The sequence below is a fragment of the Falco punctatus genome (genome assembly GCF_963210335.1).
Source record: "Falco punctatus genome assembly, chromosome: 5".
Taxonomy (NCBI): Eukaryota; Metazoa; Chordata; class Aves; order Falconiformes; family Falconidae; genus Falco; species Falco punctatus.
This window is the reverse complement of record NC_137584.1, coordinates 46,587,852-46,607,806: the sequence shown is the minus strand read 5'-3', so window position 1 is coordinate 46,607,806 and position 19,955 is coordinate 46,587,852. Positions and strand designations below refer to the sequence as shown.

General features: G+C 38.4%; 1 protein-coding gene across 5 annotated transcripts in view; it reads right to left on the bottom strand.

The window, feature by feature from the left end:
- Positions 1-19,955, bottom strand: part of ESR1 (estrogen receptor 1) — a 207,075-nt gene that overhangs the window by 21,829 nt on the left and 165,291 nt on the right. For all 5 annotated transcript variants that reach the window (XR_013928513.1, XM_080389694.1, XM_080389696.1 and 2 more), the window contains 2 exons: positions 17,536-17,674; positions 180-313 (listed from right to left, as the gene is read on the bottom strand). Coding sequence is in view for 4 of the 5 variants with exons in the window: in XM_080389694.1 (XP_080245820.1) it covers positions 180-313; positions 17,536-17,674 (273 nt within the window). In the remaining variant the exon portion in view is untranslated. The remainder of the gene's footprint in view (positions 1-179; positions 314-17,535; positions 17,675-19,955) is intronic.

Below are 19,955 nucleotides of genomic sequence, written 5' to 3'. Positions count from 1 at the left end.
CTGAACAGGCTTGCCCTCTTCCACCCCTGCCTCGTGGTTCTGCCTGCATCTATGGTGACAGCCCGCTTTTGATTGCTGCTGTCTCAAAGTGAAAATGTCATCAGTGACAGCAAGCAGCATTCAAGCACATGCAAGGAGCAACCGCAATTATCCAAGGGACAGAAAAGCACACCACTTACCAGAATTCAGCAGGATGATGGACTTAAGGCACACAAATTCCTCCCCTTGAAGGTTCATCATGCGAAACCGGGCAGCAGTAGCCAGCAGCATGTCAAAGATTTCCACCATGCCCTCTACGCATTTCCCTTGATTCCTGCATGAAGGGAAATCAAGGAGGAAATATTCACAGCTGTAACCTGGTGGCAGCATGAGCTTTCTATCACCCTGGATCATTCCTCTCCCATTTGATTTCATTATTTCACTAGCTAGCATGTGACTTCCTACTCCATGCTCACTTGGTGATTCTGTTTATCTTTGTGATTATATATATATATATAAAAAAATACTGTGTATATATTATATTATTATGTATATATGTAACTATGTTTATTTCTGATAATTACATGTGTGATTTCTAAAGTATAGTTCTCAATATCCCACATAAAATGAATAGATAATTAAATACTACATTCCCCCAAAAAAAGTTGATTTCATAAGCTCATCACCAAGACATTACTGTGGTGGAACATAAGAGCTTGGCTTAACCAAACATTTACATTGAGAAAAGACTTCTTTAAAAAATACATTTTGGGGAGGGTGGGGTGTTTTGTGTGTGTTACTTTGCTGCCTCTTTCCTTTTCCTTTAACTGAAATAGTCCGAATTCTTTGCATTTCTCCCTCCCTAAAGTTTTGTACTTGTTTCTACCTGGCCTTGTAATCTGCAATGTTCCAACATGCTTCTCCCATGTTTCTTATATCAGCATAATGCCTCCTGAAAGAATAAGCTTATTGATGAGCTCAAGAAGGATTTATGAGGCAAAAATCTTGCCTGTATGACTGATTTAAACTATCCCTTCGCCTCACAAATCAGGTAACTTTTTACATTACAGCATCAATCACAGCTAAAGTTTGGGAAATCTTAAAGTTTTAATTAGTAATGGCAGTTAACCACTTCCCTCTGCTCACAATTCTAGGTATTCTCTCTCACTAATTTATATCTTGCATATTCAAGCTCCAGTTCAAGAATTAATGCAGATTGCTGTTATATTTAATGAAAATTTAGTCTGTAGATTTTCTGGTCATAGGATTTTACATAATTTATATTGCTACCTTTTACTAAAAAATACCTAATTTTACTTCTATTAGAACTCCTTGAGTGAAACTTCAACCTGTAAGAAAAGTGATCAGATCTGCTGACTAAGAATATACTGTTTTTTAGATATGGCTTTGAAGATCATTGCTATAGGAAAATACAAAAGAAATTTCAAATAATCAGATGGCTATTCCACCATAAGGTGTAGCGTAAACATAGATTAAGCGTCTTCCTAATCTCATTGTGACAAAACCAACACTACCAGTCATGACACACCTGACTCGGACCTGATACAGTCATGCTGTTGAGACCCTGTAGCTAATGTCTAAACCCACGCCAGACCCTCAGACAAAGCAGTCATCTTTCTTTTTGACTACATCTTGAGAAAATTCTTGCACTTCTCAGTCATGTCTAAACCTAAAATTGAGTCAAAGGAGAGATGGTATCTGTGAGCACTTGTATACCGATCTCCTTTGAAGTTCAAACCCCTATTCTGCTTAATTTGGTGATTGTACATAAATCTACACCTCCCTTATCCCAGAGCAATGCCTACGAACCAGTGATTATAGCACATGACAGAAGCTAGTTTCATCTGCTTTCAGAGATATTTAAACAAAGCAGGACAATATCAAGAAAACCAAATTAAATACTCCCTTAAAACAGCAAGTAAATTGTTGGTTAAAATACAGTAATATTTGGAAATGTGGGAGCCCAAGCAAGTTTCCCAATCACTGTTACAACAGCTCATGTCCTCTGACTTTTCTGTGAGAAAGAGGTGATCTCCAGCCTTGGCAACGGAGCTAGTAGAAAAGTATGTTTAGTAAGGAGGATGGGTTGCTCTTTGTCACCTCTGGTCCCTGTAGGCTACCAGGCAGGTGCATGCTGAGCACTCCTGAGAGTGCCTAGTTCTCCCCATGCATTTCACTAGCACTTAGCTCAGAACTTGATTTGGGTTTGACAATGCAATTTTATGGCCTTTCGTGGCTCTTAAAAATTTCACTGAAGAAATGGTGATTCAAACTATAGCAGCTTTTTGGATATGACCAGCAACGCTGATAATTTCAACATCAGGTTCCTACAGACGATGATAAGCAGTGCAGTGTAGAAGGTCATGGACAAAAATCTGTTTTAAGATTAGCAGGCAGGCAGACTCCATGCTATGTTCCATGTAAGGTATGTGATGCCTTTTGTACCCTCATTTACAGTGCCCTGACCAATGAGCTGAACTAAAGGAGGTATCTCAGCCTGGTCTACCTGAACCTGGCTTTACTGAAATTCACAGTTCTGTCTCTTTTTCCTGAAGGCTGGATCTGAACTCAGATGGGGAGTTTTCAATGCTTTGATGACCAGTCAGTTACACTGTTCAGTGCTGAGTGTGGAGACCTCTTCAGCAGTGACTATCTTGCTGCCCTGATGAATCCTGCTTAGGCAGAATAAAGCTGAAAAACTGAACTGGTTGGATTTAAGTATATTCCTCCTCTGTTTGGACATCAGTAAAATAAACAAAGACAGAATCATATTTAATAGCACTACTGTCAAATAAATAAATAATAATATTAAAAACATAATAAATCAGGCACTCAAAGTATAAGAATACAACCAGTTTCTACTACCTCAAAATCTGTTCTGTCTGCTAAAATTTAAGTCCTATGGAAGTAAAACAAATGTGAATTTTTACAATGGGACAAGTTCCACTGCTTCTGAACCACTATTTTTGCCTGTAACAACAGAAAGATTAACTTTGCATATATAGAGTTAAGCACAGTTTTGGAGGACTAAAAGCCTTTAATAGTTTTACCTTAACATAAATAATTCCCCAATAAAGGTCAGTTTAAGAATTTAGAATTTTGGGATTACACAGAAATGAAAAGTTTCAGTGGATCATATGGCAAATGACTCATATTAAAGAAACTCCACATCTCCATGGCTGGTGAAGACATTTACTTGCTTCCTAAAAACCATCAATCTACTGCCAGCCAGTATTCAAAACAGTTCAAAATATTACAGTCTGAACAAGTCACAAAATTTGCATAGGCAAGACCACAACTGAAAAAAACCCTCTAAGTTATTTGTAAAATGAGACCTTTCAAAATGCCTTATGGCAACTCAAAACATGGAAGAGACATTTTGATAGCAAGCAAGAATTATTCCCAGGTGCTTTTTACAAAAATAGTTCAATAGACCGTGGTTTACAACACCAATATTCCAACCAAGACCCTCTTGCTGACAAGTACAACCTCTGAACAAAAATCTCTAGTCCTACAACATATAGTCCATGTGCCTAAATCTCCACGTGTGTCTGTTTCCCACCAACTGAACTCATATGGTAGTTGATAATTAAAAATTCTGTACTTTTAGGAGATTCTAAATACTTCCTAACCTCATTTACTCTGTTATCTGCTGAGTGTGAAATACCAGGCTACTCCACAAGAAAAAGAAGAGTAATTCTTCAGGTAAAGTACTTTAGGTGAGGTTAGATGCTTAGCTTTATGTATTTATGTGTGCAAGCAACAATCTAGAATTTTCTGCTTTATTTTCAGAGTTAGGCAGCAGATCCAGCTCCACTGAAATCAGTGGGAACTGCAGGAGCTTAGTATCTTTGAAACACAGGCTTCTAATCAAATGTTTTTATTATCTACCTGCAACACTGATTTTCTTTGTTAACCAACAAAAGCTGTCTGAAATAGGAATCTCCAGTTCTCCTCAATTGCCTTCTAATGCAAGCTGATAGTATTATCACATCTTCACATATGTCCAGTTGATAGGAAGGCCTATCTAGGAAGGCCTGGATAACTTTCCTGAAGGACAAATTAGCAACAGATTTGAAAATTATTCTTATCCCACCATCATGCTGTTGTTTTTGTGTACTCTCAGTTTACTGAAAACAAAACAATAAAAGACTGTTTACTGCAGAGTGTCAGACTGTATTCTCAGAAGAATCCTTAACTCTTGGCTATTGGGAAATGTTTAGGAAAGTTAAAGCATGTGAATTAAAGATCTTAAGTTACTGCATAAAAGTACTATGTGCATTAACGTTAGTAAGTCTACAGACTCACAGCATCATACAGGCTGGAAAGCAACTCAGGATTTCTTCAATCCAACTTCCCACTAAAAACAGGATCAGCTCACTCAAGGCTTTATGCAAGTCCGGACTTGAAAACCTCCAAGGATGGACACTGCACAACCTCCCTCAGCTTAATTATATCCATCATCATGTTTTTTTTCTCCCCTATATCCAGTCAGAACCTCCTCAGCTTCAATTTATGACTCCTGTTTCTCAGGCTTTCACTGGGCATCTTAGCAAAAAGCCTTGTAGATTTTAGGTTAGGCATGCTCAAACCGTATCTCTTCTCCAAGCTGAACAAATCCACTTCTTTCAGCCACAAGGCATGTGCTCCCACGTTGGTGGCTCTCCACTAGGTTTATTGAAATTTATTAACGTCTTTCCTCTAATGAGGGGCACAAAGCTGGATGTGATATTCCAGTTATAGTCTAATGAGTGCCAAATAAAAGTGGATAATCACTTCCCTTGCTCTATTGCCTGCACTACCACTGATACAGTCCTAGATACTGTGGGCCTTCACTGCTGCCATGTTGCCATACTGGCATACGTACACATTGCTGTTCCCCAGGCAGTTAGGCCCCAGCTTGAACACTGGCAGTGGATTAAGTCCATCACAGGTGCAGGACTTCGCACTTCTGGCTGAATTTCATAGGGTTCCTGTCAGCCCATTCCTCCAGCCTGTCTAGATATGGCAGCTCTGCCCTCAAGCATACCAACTGCACCCCCTACTTTGGCGTCACCTGCCAGTTTAAAGACTGTGCACTCCATCTCCTCCTCCAGGTCACTGACAAAGACATTTAACAGGACAAATCCTAAGATAGACCCCTGAGTAACTCCAGCTGTAACTAGTATTGAGGTAGAGTGTGAACGATTTTATCACACAAGGCAATCAGGTTGGTCAGGCTCAATATGCCCTACATCTATGCTAATTCACACTCACTATCTTCTCCTTCCTATTCACATAAAAAACTTCCAAGAGAACGTGCTGTATGATTTTCCTCGTGATAGAAGTGATTCTGACTGTAGTTCCCAGACTGTCTGTCTGTCTTCTTTTGGAGACGGGCACAACGTATGCCTTTCTCCAGTAATTGAGGACCTTTCCTGGTCTCCACAGCCTTTCAAAGATGATAAACAGCCTCGCAATGACATCATCCCACAATCTTGGATGCAGCCCATCCCATGGACTTGTATGTGACAAGACTTCTTAAGAGATTCATGAGTCACTCCTCTTTTACTAACTCATTCCTCTCCTCCTTGAACCCTGTATGTAGGAATGAGAACTTATATTTTAAAGTCTTGGGAAAACCCTAGGTATCAGGAGTGGCTTTTACAGAAACACAGGACAGACAAGTAAACTTTAAGAAAGAAGGATGTTTTGGTGAGGTGAACAGGGACTTAGGGACAAATTTTCCATTCAAAGGGGAAAACCCGAGTAAGCACAGATGCACACATCAAACCAAAGCCTGACTGTGTATTTGTTTACTGTCTGGCTTCTTTGCTCATGGTTCTTCATTTGATGACAAGGGATTGCCAAGAACAGATGGGATTCACCAGACTAAGAGAGGGAAGGTCACCTTCACAAATGGACTTAGTAACTTGGTGAGGAAGCTGCTAAACGAGGCTTGTCACAGGGTGTGCTCCTCAGCCTAAAGGTGGGTTAGGAAACAGTGGAGGTATGATTGAGAAAAAGCTGCAGGGACAACATCCACATCCCCAGTTAGAAAGAAGGGTATTCACAGACTTAACTCAAATGCCGGTGCTCTAACACAGAAGGGGAGTTGGAAGTTCGTACACAGTCAGACAGCTGTGATGAGACTAGAAACAGAGGCTTGGTGGGATAGTGCACAAATCCGGTCAGATAGCACACATGATTGGAGAATGGTCATGGATAGGTACAACTTGGTTAGGAAGGACAAATATGGGAGAGGAAAAACTTGAGCTCTACATAAAGGGAGAGACCCTGGCTGCAACAGACCAGAACCAGATATCAGTAAGGAACCAGAACCACAGATATCGGGAGACTCTGTGTATCCATCAGAGGAGAAATTAACACTGATGACTGGAGGGGAGGGATTGCTACAAACTGTCTGACCAAGAGTATAAAGTGGATAAGTTTTCCTATAAATAAGTCATAGAAGTGTCCCAGTCACTGGTCTACAGTCTTGTGGAGGATTTCTGCATGGATAGATTGCAATCATTGGCTGGAAGGTCAACATAGCATTGTGCAAGTAATCCAGAAAGTTTCTGGACTGTGTTGATGATCACTTCCCAAGTCAAACAGCACAGCAGCCAACCAAGGCCGATGCTCTATTGATCCACTCATCACAAACTATGAGAAATTGCTGGAGAATATGGCCACAGGTAGGAAATCTGGCTGCAGCGGCCATGAGATGTGAGCAAGCTCAGGATCCAGAGGTAGGCTGGGAATGCAAACAACAGAACTATGACTCCGGGTTTCAGAAAAACAGATTGCAGTTTATTTAGGGAATTACTCAGCAGAATATTCTTGGAGACATGACGGGGAAAAGTGTCAAGGGAATTAGAAAATATTTTAAGTAAAATTTATTGAGACCTCAGGAACGAGCCCATCCCAGTATAAAGGAAGACCAGGTATTTCAACAGAAGGTCTACTTGGGTAAGCAAGGAACCCCTTAACGAATTAAAAGGCAAAAGAACATACAAGAAATAGAAATAAAAGCAGGCAGCATAGAATTACCAAAGCACTGTTTGAGCATTTATGTCTAAAACCAGTGAGGGTCACAGAGGGTAACAAGAAGGGATTTTACAAGTATGGCAGCAACAAATGGAATTTCAGTGAGAGTGAAGACTTGATGAATGGGGGAGAAAACGTGATGAGCGACTACATGGAATAGACTGAAACACTCCACAGCTTTTCTTTCTTTGTGTGTCAGATTTCACTGGCGAAGCCAACAGAAGCACATTGACAGGTTAGGGAATTACTTAGAGAATCTTTGAAGCCAAATGGGGTTCATTTCAGGGTGCTGAAATAGTTGGTCAATGTATTCATTAGGCTACTACCTATCACTTTAAAAAAATCATGGGGGTTGAAAGAGGTGCCTAACAAATAGTAGAAGGCTAACTCAGCTTTGACAAAATGAAGAAGGATCCAGGAAACCAGATCGTGCTTGACCAACCTGATTGACTCTATGACAGAACAATTAGTTAAAAGATCAAAGGGAAGGTGGTGGGTGCAATACCATTCCACTGTAGTAAGGCTTTTGTTTTACAGCATTCTTATCTGTAAGCCAGGGAAGTACAGGCTGAGCAGACAGACAGACACATAAGCTGGATCACTAGACTCGAAGTGTATCAGTAATGGCTCCACACTTAGTTTTTGGTAGGTAATAAGTACTCCAGAGGTTAACTCTGGAGCCAATGCTGTTTAATATATTTATCAATAATCTGGATGATGATAAAAAGTTCATCTTAAAGTCTGCGGATGATACTAAATTGGGGCTGTAGGGAGGTTCTACACTGTGTAGCACAACCTCAGTGCTAGAGGGACTCTGGAGGAGTGAACCAACAGAAACCCCACGAAGTTCAACAAGGAGAAGTACAAAATTCTGCACCCAGGGCCAAATAAACCTGTGCATCAGCACAGGTTGGAAAAACACTGGGCTGACCAGGATCCCTCCTGCTGGAAAATGAAAGCCAAATCAAATATAAGCCAACAGCATTCTGTCTTTGTGGATAAGGTGAACTGCATGGAAATTATGTTAGGAAGAATGTGGCCAGAACAAGAGAAATTGTTTCTCCCCCACCTCTACTTGGTCCTCCTGAGGCTGTGCCTGTGTTCGGTTTCAGGTGCTTTAGTTCAAGAAGGATGCTGGATGTCTTCTGCTGTTGTGGAGCTGATCAGAGGCATGCAGCGCATGGCCTACAAGGAGGGGTTGAGCGACTGTATCTGTTCAGTCTGGTGAGAAGGAAGCAAAGTATGTAGAGGAGGGGACAGACAGAACTGCAGTCTACAAGGGGCATTACAAACAGGGTATAACCAAACTTTCCTCAGGAGCAGTGAACGCTAAATCAAAAGGCAACTAACTGCTGTAAGCTACAGTGTGGAAAGTTCAGGCTGGATTGTAGGAGGGTGGTGCAACCCTGAAATTGGTACCCAGAGAGGTTGTGTGTTCTCCGTCCCTAGAGACTTTCAAGAAAGCTAGACAAAGTCACAGCTGACCTAAACTGGTGATGGCAATAATCTTGCTTCAAGAAGTAGGTTGGACAAAATGATCTGCAACCAAAAGTTTTGTTCCTAAAGTAAATTGTTGGGGAAGTTCCTGAAAGACTTTAGTTTCAGACGGTAGCATTAGAAGCAAGGATTTATTATTGGTGTGGAGCTTTCTAACCAAGAATCCAAACATGCAGTCAGCATCAGCGTAAAGAATAAAAGCAATCCTTAAATCATTCAAATAGGGTTTGAAGTACTAATGCAGCAGTAAAAAATACCCATCACCATATTACATCCCTTCGTCTTCAGTTTATGCATAAAACTGGCACAGAATATAAAACAGAGAAGAAAAAATAAAATTTAAAAGTTAATCCAACTTTCCCGTACTTCAAAATCTCTTCATGAGTTTAGGCTTGGATTGTATTTTCAAGAAAGTTTTGGAAGGAGAACAGTCCTTTCTATTAATTATAGCCTTTTCATTCTCAGTGCATATCTTAGCATTCTATCCTCCTTACATCTCATACTCAAACTTTTATTATATTATAATTTATTTCTAATTCATTAACTTATTCAGTCATGGCATAGGCAAGGAAGAATGTCTATCTGGCCAGAAGTAAGGACAGAAATTCAGAGGAGAAAACCTAAAGTGACAGCATGTACATTTTTCAGAAAGTTACCTTCAAATAATAATTTTGCTTTCTTTTATTTTTTTTTCTTTTTTGTTGGGGACAGTTCACTAAAATATTTTTCAGTTGATTTACAACACTGTTACAGTAATTATTTCTTGTTCTTAAAACAAATCCAAGATTTTTGGCTACTTACTCAAAAATATGTGCCATTAGTGTCAACAAATGTCTGAGACTCACAGCTGGGCGACTGAAGAAGTACTGGACTGGAATTAGCATAATTCAACATGGGATCAAGTTCTTTTTCCTTCAAGAGTTTTTTGAAATGGACGTTTTCCAAATAAGAAATAAAAATGAAATATCAGTTCCAAACATAATTTTGAGGGAGGAAAAGAGGAAGGCTCTCTTTGCCTTCACTGAGCTGGGCTGTTAAGTTTATACCTTTTCACATAACCTGCCTTTTGAGTTACTTCTGTTGGCACCGTCACTTCCCCAAAATAGGCTGAAAAAATGTGGTTGCCCGTGCACCAGCAGTTTTCACCCAGCACATCTCTCTCTTTTCTATAGCAACAAAGCAACAAGTAGGATTGGGTCTGAAGTTCAAATAGGCAATTCCTACCTCCTCCAGTACTGACACAATTACCAGCCCACCATCCTGCAAGGTCTGCTGATCTTTTCTAATGTCTCTTTCGGTTGCTCCTTGACCTAGCTCTGAACCAAAAGCAGTAGCTAATTCACACATCAAATGAGAGATGTTAAAATAAAGACAAATAAAAGAGCAAATCCAGGAAGATATGGAATATACAAAAGACAGAGCAGAACCATTACATCTTGTGTTATTTCTGAAGCATTGAAGAATTGTCAAAGCATTTTAACTTTAACTTCTTTTTTTTTTTATGTTCTTTCTATTAGAATTTTATTACAGGCTTTATACATAGCTGGTGCCTGTCTTCAAGACAAGAGATGATTTTTATATACATTAATGTGTTCTGTATGCACTAGTTCTTAGTAGACATTGATAAACACTTTCTACTCCTGTGTAATGTGGTGCACTAAAACAACTTAAGGAAGCAGGGTCTCAGGAAAGCTCCATCTCCAAGGTCTTAACATCCATCAGGATGCCTTAAATACTGCCAGATAGGCACTGGAGGGCTACTCAACTAACCGGAGGATTCTTCCTTTTCTACACTATTTTATCAATAACTAAGAGATGAGGAAATTGTTATCAATCAGCAGTGAGACGTTACTTCAGACCATCCCACATTTAACCAGTAGCTCTGGAGATTGTGGAAAAGGTTAGGGAAAAAGTAAGCAGGAAAAATAAAATTAAAAAAAAATAGCCCTCAAAGCTCTAGAACAAAACAGCAAACTCCAAACAGCTGGCAAAGAGGAAAGCTGAGACTACCATGAGTAAACTAAACCACAATATCGAATGCAAGGCCTGCTGATGAAGAGAAATACCTAGCTTATTTATTTGTTGTGTGTCAGTACCCATGGGGTTAAATAGCATTTTGCTATAAAAAACAGCCATTTTGATCACAGTTAGGCTCAAAACAATATCTTGTTGGGTTTTCAGTATCTCCAAGGACTAAGACTCTACAACCTCTTGTCCTATAAATGACAAGAATCTTGTTCTGTCTTCTTTACTCCCCTCCACACCCCACACCCCCCAATCAGATAATTATACACATTGATCAGATCCAAGACTCAGCTTCTGCTTGCATGAAGGATGCTCCAGCCCAGTAATCATCATTATGGACCTTCACTGGACTCCAGTATGCACATGTTTATCTTGTACTGGGGCTCTCAGAACTGAATACAGAACTCCAGATTTGCCTCAGCATGGCTGAGCAGTGAGGAAGGATCACCTACCTCTAGCTGCTGGTAATGCTTTTCCTAATGCAGCCCAGGAGGCCATGGGTCGTCTTTGCCATGAGGGAGCATTGCTGGCTCAGAGAACACCTACTTGTGCTAATTTCCCAAAAAATGTATGGAGCTTTCTCCATCATGCTGTCCTGTAGGCACGTCCATATTTATGTGCATATACATACTTAGGGGGCTCTCCTACTACTATGATATGTTGATTACAACATCTCTCCTGTCCACATCACCCTGAACCCTTTTCTTGCCAGCCCAGTCTACCTCTTTCCTCACTTGATTGTGGGTCATCATCTCTCTCCCCTGTTGTTCCTTGTTTAAAGCTCTCTCACCAGGTTGGCCAGCTGGTGGAAGTTATGCTTTTTGCCCCATTTGATGAGGTTGATCCCATCTCTTCCTAGCTATCCTTGATCCTGGGAGCAGGTTTCTTGATCATAAGTTGAATCCCTGTTGTTGACACCAGCTATGCAACCAGTTGTTGACCCGCAGGATCTGTGTACTCTTCCTCAAGTCCTTTCTCCTCAGCTGCCCCAGTGGATTGACCGCCTGGGCTCCTACACCCTTGACCCTCACCCTCAGAGCCATGTAGTCATGACTAAGTGTCTTTCCTGACTAGTTCAAGAGGAATCATTTACCTAGGCAGATAAAGTAAGACCACACTACACATTTCAACCGTGGTGAATTGGGTCTGAGACTACTAAGTACCCTTTTAATTAGTTTCTTCTTGGTAAAATATGATGTGAAATGGATCCACAAATATGTCAGATAGGAAATATCTCTAAAATGCTGCTATAATAATTCTAAGAAAACAGATTAATTTTTTGTCACATGTGAGACATTTAGATTAGAAAATTATTATGAAGGCTCTCCATTTGGGAATAATAAAGTTTCAATAACTGGCTGAAAAAATGTTATTCTTCTTGACAGAAAAGCCTTTTTCAGTTTAATTTACATTCAGCCTTAATCACCTTTAAGCCAAAAATATTTCAAAATTCACTTCATGTCAGAAATGCAAAGAAAGGTTAATTTTGGAAAGATCATCATCAGAATCCAACATGACCTAGAACTGGGGCCTGAGCTTCCAAGGTCAGAGTGACTAGATGAACAAGCAATCTTAGAATTTGTGTAGGGGCTATCCTGAATCCAGAAATGATTTCATTCTCTCTGAAAACCTTTGTTCTATGCCTACAAACCCACCCAGGGAACCTCTTTCTACAGCAGCTGAAAATTAGGAAGATCATAATGAGAGGGAGTAATTTTCTTCCTTTTCCTGTGCTTTTCTGAATTCATCACTTTGAGCATTACCCAACACCTCCCCAAACTCTGAAGGGGTCCTATTGATTTATGTTTAGGTTGTTTGAATTACAAAATTGGTTAGGTTTTGAATTTTGCTCCAAGGCACAGTAAAGACTGATTTATGTTAAATAGAAATTATTCCTTTTGCATTGTTTAAGGTGTAGAATTCTATTGCTTGCACTATTTTTTTCATTCTATGTGTTCAACAATACAATAATACATCCCAAAATCCAAGAATGAAGTGAGGGGTGAAAGAGAAATCTAATTATTTCAGGAGATTCCTTAACATTCTAGAAGTGGATCCATTCAGCTCTATTAAGTAAGTAGCCTGCTGACAGGATTACTGTTTGAGTTGGGTTTCCATCAGAAAATCTATTGCTATTAAAATGGGATGAAAATGAAATGCACAATTGTTTTCCAAATTTATTTTGAAATGCAAGTTTGGATATACTTGTTGCCTAGGGGCGTTTTCCCTTTGAAATAAACAAAACCAGCAGGTCACTAATGAAGCATTCTGAATCAAGCATCTGTGACCACTTTTCTTCCATTTTTCTAATAAGTCATTGGTAATTAATGCATCCACGATTACACAATGCCAAAAGGTCTTTTACATTTACTCAAGTGACAGACAAGTGTGATGTCCTCAGACATCTGAAACATTTTACAAGGTGAGAGACTAGCAAAGCATACTTGGATTTCATCCTGATGCTCTTCTATTGTGTCTAATCTTCTGTCTATGAAAACATTGGAAAAAACTATTTGCACAGAAAACTTAAAAGATTATTTTCAGATGTGGTAAGAAATTTTCAGACCAAAGCCATGCAAACAGTAAATTATTCAGTTGTCCAGTCATACAGTGAATGCTGCAAGTCTTTATACAATTGATTCTAGCTGCAGTTTAAAGAGATCCATGGCCTCCTACCATCACTGAATGTGAAAGTCAGTAAAGGGAAAATTCTTCAGTTTCTTCCAAAAGAATGAAAGAGCTCCATCAAGCACTGGAAGAGGAAGTGAACAAGAGTCTCAAGAAAAAAACCTGAAGAGCAGGCTAGATTTCTCCATATAAAGAAAGAAAAACCTGGTAGGAATATGGACATACTGACTACATTTAACTGAAATTTTGTAAGTCCCTAGACTGATATTTTGCTGCTAGACTTTTTTTTTTTCTTTCCCTAATCATGATAAGAAAATAACATTAGAACATAACATTAGAGCAGCCATACTGGCTCATATCAAAGTTAGATTTCACCTTGGGCTAAGAGTATAGGCATTTTGATCTGATTTCAAGTGCTTACCTCTAGTGCTAGGTTGGAAGAGATAATAACCTGTGGATTAACATACATTTTCTCAATGTGCTCATGTCTTTATGCAATTCCTATCATCTCTGGTTTGATTCCCTTCTTCTAGTGAGCATCACAGGCAGAGAAGTATTTATACTTAGTTACTCTATGTACAAAGGCTCATCTCTCTCTTTGATTGCTTATGCAAACCCTCTGGCTACCTTTCCTGTTTCTTCAATAGCCCTGTTAAGATAAGGAAAATCAAAAAAGCACAGTTTTCCAAGCACAGATGCAGCACGGATCTAAACAGTGGAATAGCAATGTCCTGTTCTGTTTCTTTTTCCAGTTGTAATGGTTATTGAGGGGGAAGCTGCAGTCTATTTACTTTTCAATGGCTAGAGAGCCAGAAATGCTGGATCCATAGAACCGAATACTGTTAACAGTGAGATGGAAAAATCAACTCAGAATAAAGTTTATGAAGACTAAGATTATTCTTCTATATGCATCAGTTTACATTTGTCTAAACAAAATCTGGATCTTGTTAACACTTTTTGGAAATCCAACAAGATCTCCATCATCCACTTGCTTGTTAATTTCTTCAAAGAACACCAACTTATTCATGACGTATGGCTTCCTCTTACAAAATGTATGCTCTTTACTGCTATGCCATGTTTATTCACATCTCAGCCAATTCTTTTCTTTAGGTGATGTCCCATCAGTTTCCTTACAATTGTGCCCAGGCTTACTGGGCAGAAGTTCCACCCACCTTCTTAAAATGCAGCACAGTGTTTCCCATTTTGCTGATGCTGAGAAGGTTTCGGGTGAGAAGTCACCCACCTCAGTCAGCAATTCAGCTATTTCTATCATGAGTTTCTTTACAATTATGTTTCAAACCTTTGAGTAACCTCTGATCAGCATGAAATTTGAATGCAACAAATCCTTTAAAAATACAATAAAATATTATTTTCTTATTCCTGAAGAAACAATACATTTTCTTCAAAATTATAAACAGCTTATTGTCAGGCAGGCCTGACAAATTTCAGACCTGGTTTAATGACATTTTTCTTGGGAACACTCCAGACAGGAAACATCTGGTTTGTCCCTTTAGAAACTTAAGCCTTTGCTTCTAGATTAGCCTTATACAAGATACTAATTTTCAGAAACTGAATATAGAAGATTTGCATTTATTCTGGGCTTTCTTTAATTGTATCAGGTAGTGTACATTAATTGCAAGCACTGTGAGTGTGCCATTGTATTTCCCAATTGGGCTTCTTTTTCTAATCTATAATTATTGTCATTTGAGCTTTTTAAATAGCATCAGTTGTACCCTGCAAAAATGTACCAGTTATATGTAATTGGCAGACTGCTAAAAGTCCTGATTTCGAACCAAGACTCAAGTGTGTAGGTAGTTTGTTGATAGAATAAGCAAGGGTGCCTTACCCCAGATATACCCTATCTAATTGCAAGGCAGAGTAGGAATAGGAAGGAATAATGTAATGATATTCTTCCATACAGAAGGCAGTAGTCTACACATACTGGCAGCTTAGTTGGTGTGTAATTTTTTTTTATGGGTAAAGCAAAATTTTAAGAATTAACTTAATAATAAAAGGGCTGCTTTACAGATATTTTCAAGGAGTCTTCCAAGTGTGAATAGTTACATAGGAAAGTTATAGAAGTATTTATTTGAAAATATTACAAGTAGACTGTCATGGAATGAGAAAAGACAGTCTCTAAAAGATCTCCAGAGACAAGACAAACTCATGTTTAATTTAATATGGGCCAAGTAGAAGGAGTGAACTGGGAGAAGAAAAATCTTATTTGTTCAAATCTTTTATTGCATTTCAGACAGATATGAACAAGACAAAGCTCTATTTATCTAGCCAAAAGGTAAAAAAGTTGCATAATAGAACTTGATGTTGCCTTTATGTACAGATGTATACAAACAACTATCTGTCTCCAAGATTCTAGACAGAAAGATTCTGTTAGAAACAGGGGAAGCCTGAATGTAAAAAATAAAAGTGATGTGCATATCAGAGAGGATGTCTGCCACAGAATGATCAGAGAGAGCTAGAGGCATACGCAAAATGTGGTAAAGCTCTATATTAAGAATACTAAATTTGCACTAAGTCCAGAAAAACTCAAATTGGGGGCAGGTCTAGATTTTACCTTCTGAAGCTGGAGACTCTGGATTATAGACAGTAGCTAAATTAATGTTTGCAAATGCTGTTAAGCCCATAGATGAGGTAACAAGGAAAGCATGATGGGAATTCAGGACAGAATGCTGTGGATGAAAACATTGAAAAGGAGTATCCTGTAAAGAGTATGCTGATGGGTAAGGAGAAAAGAACAGATGCAAGGAAACTGTACTAGACCATCCATCTTTTCCATTATTTTAGCCATTCAATTAGACAATTTCATCATTTAGATGAACAACAATAATACATTTAAAAAAAAACAGAAACATTTTTGCACTCTTGTGGTATTTGCCCAAATACTTTCTACAGTGGAAGGACTCCACTGAGTTAAGCAGGCACTGCCCTGCCCTCTCAAATCTGACAAATATAGGGCAAATATAGGGCAAATATACTTTTGCCCTATCATGCTCTCAAAAGGCAACTTACCTGAGTCTAATTAGCACATCAAACTACTGTTAGCACTAATTAACAAGTAAATCAGCAATTGGTTAACTAGTTAACATATCGGTTATGTTAATTGACTTCCCAGACTCAATTAATTGGTTATTTTAGTTTCAGTAAATATCCTTACCAAGTAGAGTGAGGCAAGTGTACAATGCTTTAGAAACACATTTCTTATTTGAAAATGAGATGTAATAGATCTATACTTCCAGAAACAGCCTTGTTTGAAAATCAGAAAACAAAGAAAAAAGCCTGTTTTTATCATGAAGTTAACTCCTTTTTGATGCTTAAAGAAATATGTGGTTCTAGTCATTAAATTGCTTTCTTTAATCCAGCAGACTTGGCTTAAACTGTGAATCAACTGCTCAGAGTCCATTTTATTCAGCGCATATGGGTGTTTAGTTGAGGAAGACCAAAGTTTCAAATGTTTCCTTAGCTGTTTTTTCTTAGTTAAGAGGAGGAAAAATGGTACTCTGGCTCTGCTCTTCAGTTTTCAGTTTTTTCTCACAACTTGTATTCTGGAATGTATAAAGGAAGTTTGTCTTTGGAAGCTATATTGCAATTTTATAGTAGGTTTTGATAACATTCTATAATTACTTTCCTAAAGTAGTAAATTTTACTTCTTAGGTGCGCTAAGAAATTATTTTTAAACTGTTCTGTTTTCTTGATTCTGTTTTCTTGAGGAGACTGTACTTATATTTAGGCAGCAGGTATTTTCTGTACATGAAATGAAAATGTGTTTTATACATTTCAGCGTTCATTTATGATGACTATCAGCTAGAATCCAGGATATTGTTGTATAGCAGAGATGCATATTTTTTCTCTCTCACTTAGAAATACCTATGGCATATTGGCAAGACTGACTAAAAAAGGGTTAGGGCAGCAAACAGGTATGTGTTTTACATACATGACTCCAGTTTTCATTTGAACCAAGAATAACTTAGAAGATTTCTGGTAAGCAAAAATAATTATCTGAATTAAAATGAATAGGGTTTAGTATTTAAGCCTAAATATAATTTAGTTTTGCAACAAACAGTACAGATTATAAGAGAATTTTTCTGCTGCCTTTGAAAGTACTTCCAGCAGCAGGTGAATTTCAGATGTGTTACTTGTCTAACAAATGACTAACATCACATTCCAGAGCACTTCTATGTTTTTTCGAGTTCCTTTTCCACTCTCACCTATTATAACCTTGTTTAACATAGGAAGTACTGTCAAATTGTAGTATCAGTGAGATGACTATCAGCTAAAAATGAATCTGATTGCAATAGAAATAAATGAACTTCAATAAATCACAGTAATGTGCAGACTGACCTGTCCAGTAATAGGTTAGGTGCAAATAAAAGCTTTCCTGGGTGTTCCATGGAGCGCCAGACTAAGCCAATCATCAGTATCTCTAACCAGGCACATTCCAGTAGATGGACCTGATCATGGAGTGTTAAATCCACAAATCCTGAAAGAATAAATAGGAGACAGTAAAAAAACCCTCTAGTTTTGTAAGTAGAACAGCATTATTCAAGAGAATCAGGTTAAAAAGTGCATTGGAGCTGTATAACCAAAAAGAAAAAGCTATAAAACAGGCATTTGTTCTCTTCACATTTGAGCTAGTTTTGTCTATCGTTAGGTCCACTTTGGTTCCATCCTACAGAACAGTCAGCACTTTCCAGCCCCCTGGTTGTGTCCTGGCTGTACCCTGCCCCAAAAGCAGGGCAACAGCCAGGTGAGCATCTCCATCCCCATACCTGTTGCTACTAGCCTGGGAAGAAAGGGGCAACTGTTTGCTCCGGTGCCACGCTGCCTGGGGCATGATGGAGGAAAAATGGAAAACAGAAAAATCCTCATAAAATGAAATGATAGCTGTAATCACCTAATCCTAGACCACTTTTCCTGGTGGAATGCTGGTTTACAGACTCGTGAACAATTCACCATACTGCAGGAGCTGTATCTGTGTGGAAGAGGGCCCAATACAGCATTTCAGACTAAGTAGGGAGCAGATGCTGATCACTGCACTGCAGTGATCACAATTCACTGGTGAACTACTTGTTTATATTTCTATTGGGCTATAGCACCTGGAGGAATGAGGTCAACCTGTATTAGTCTGTATTTAAACAATGCTAGCAACAATGAATGCAAAATGAAGAGATTGCTTCTAACAATACTAAAATATGAATATGGAAGAATAATGATGAAGGTAGATATAAAAGCATAATGACAGTGGTCATTCTTGTGTTCATTCTCTATTTGAGATTCTCACTTTTCATAAATGTTAATTTCAATCCAAAGATACAAGTGAAGGAGAGATTGCATAATACAGTTTATTAGATCCTAGCAGAACTTATTCTTTCAAATTAACATGAACTTCCTAAAACAAAATATGTAGAAGTTCCCTTAAAATACATTTTATCTTTTTACTCAGTGTTTCTTTTACTCAGTGTTATGAATGAACCACTTCATTGAACTTTGCCTTTTTTTTTTTTTTTTTTTTTACAAGTGTAATTGATTCATACTAGTCTTCAGAATACCAGTGACAAGGTAAACTACCTTACCAGCCCAGTAAAGGGCAGTGATTTTGCTTCTGTGTTGTGTCCTCACTACAGAAATATACAGAGTCAGTTTCAAGGAATATACCTGACATATTCTGGAGTACTATCTTGACGGGGGCGGGGGGGGCGGGGGGGGGGGGGGGGGAGAAAGAAAAGACACATATGTTTTTAAAGACAAATGTTGTGCTATGAAATATATTTTTCCAATAACAAAAAGGAAGAGAAGGAACAAAATATAGTTCACCATAACTTAGAAAATGTTGTTATGTTCTACAAAACATTTGTTAATACAATTACTTTTAATTAAAACATCTGAGAGAGCTAATCAGTCTGTTCATAGAGAATCATTCAAAAACAAGGAAACAGCTTTGGCGTGTCTGAAATAAAACTCATCTACCAATCATTAGGAGTGAATTTAGGCAGTTTCAGTACCTGCTATTTTTATGAAAGTGGTAACTATTAGGAAAAAAATTGTCTTTTTCTGTATTTTTCCATATTACCAAATGCAAAAATTACTTTCAGACTTCACAGACTGATGGAATGGCATTTGCATGAGCCACCAAACAGCCTGAAACAATAGAGCTGAAACTTAAAAGAGCAACATTCTTAACTACAGTGTTGATTGCAGCACTCAAGAATGAAATTGGCAGAAAGAAACTGCTGTCTCTATATGGAGAACAAACAATAAACATAATGTTTTCTGTTAAGTATTGCCTTGGTACGTATGATACATAATAATATAGTGGGTTTATATATGCTTGAAGAGTACTGCAGCAATGCAGGGACACAAATCCCCATGTGCTGTCTGAAGTTTGCAATCAGTGCAATACAAGTCAGTTACATTGCCATCATTCCGTGTGACTGCACACTATTCTGTAGCAGATTGCTTTGATTGTTGCAGGAAAAAATGAGCTTATTACAACTGTGGTGATTCACTTTCCTGTAAAACTCTGCTCATTCTACAATATTCTGGATGTCAAAATGCTTTGCTTTGTTCTCCACAGTCTCGGTCTTTATTTTTACTACACCTATTCTCAAAGCCCTTTTAATTCCCACCTTTTTGTTAGCTCTATTTGTCCACATGCCTGCACATGAAATTTCAGATTGCACTGAGGCTAAGTAATCTTTACAAAAACTAACCAGAGAAATTAAAAAAGAAAGCTAATAAAGTACCTCAGTTGTATTGCAAAG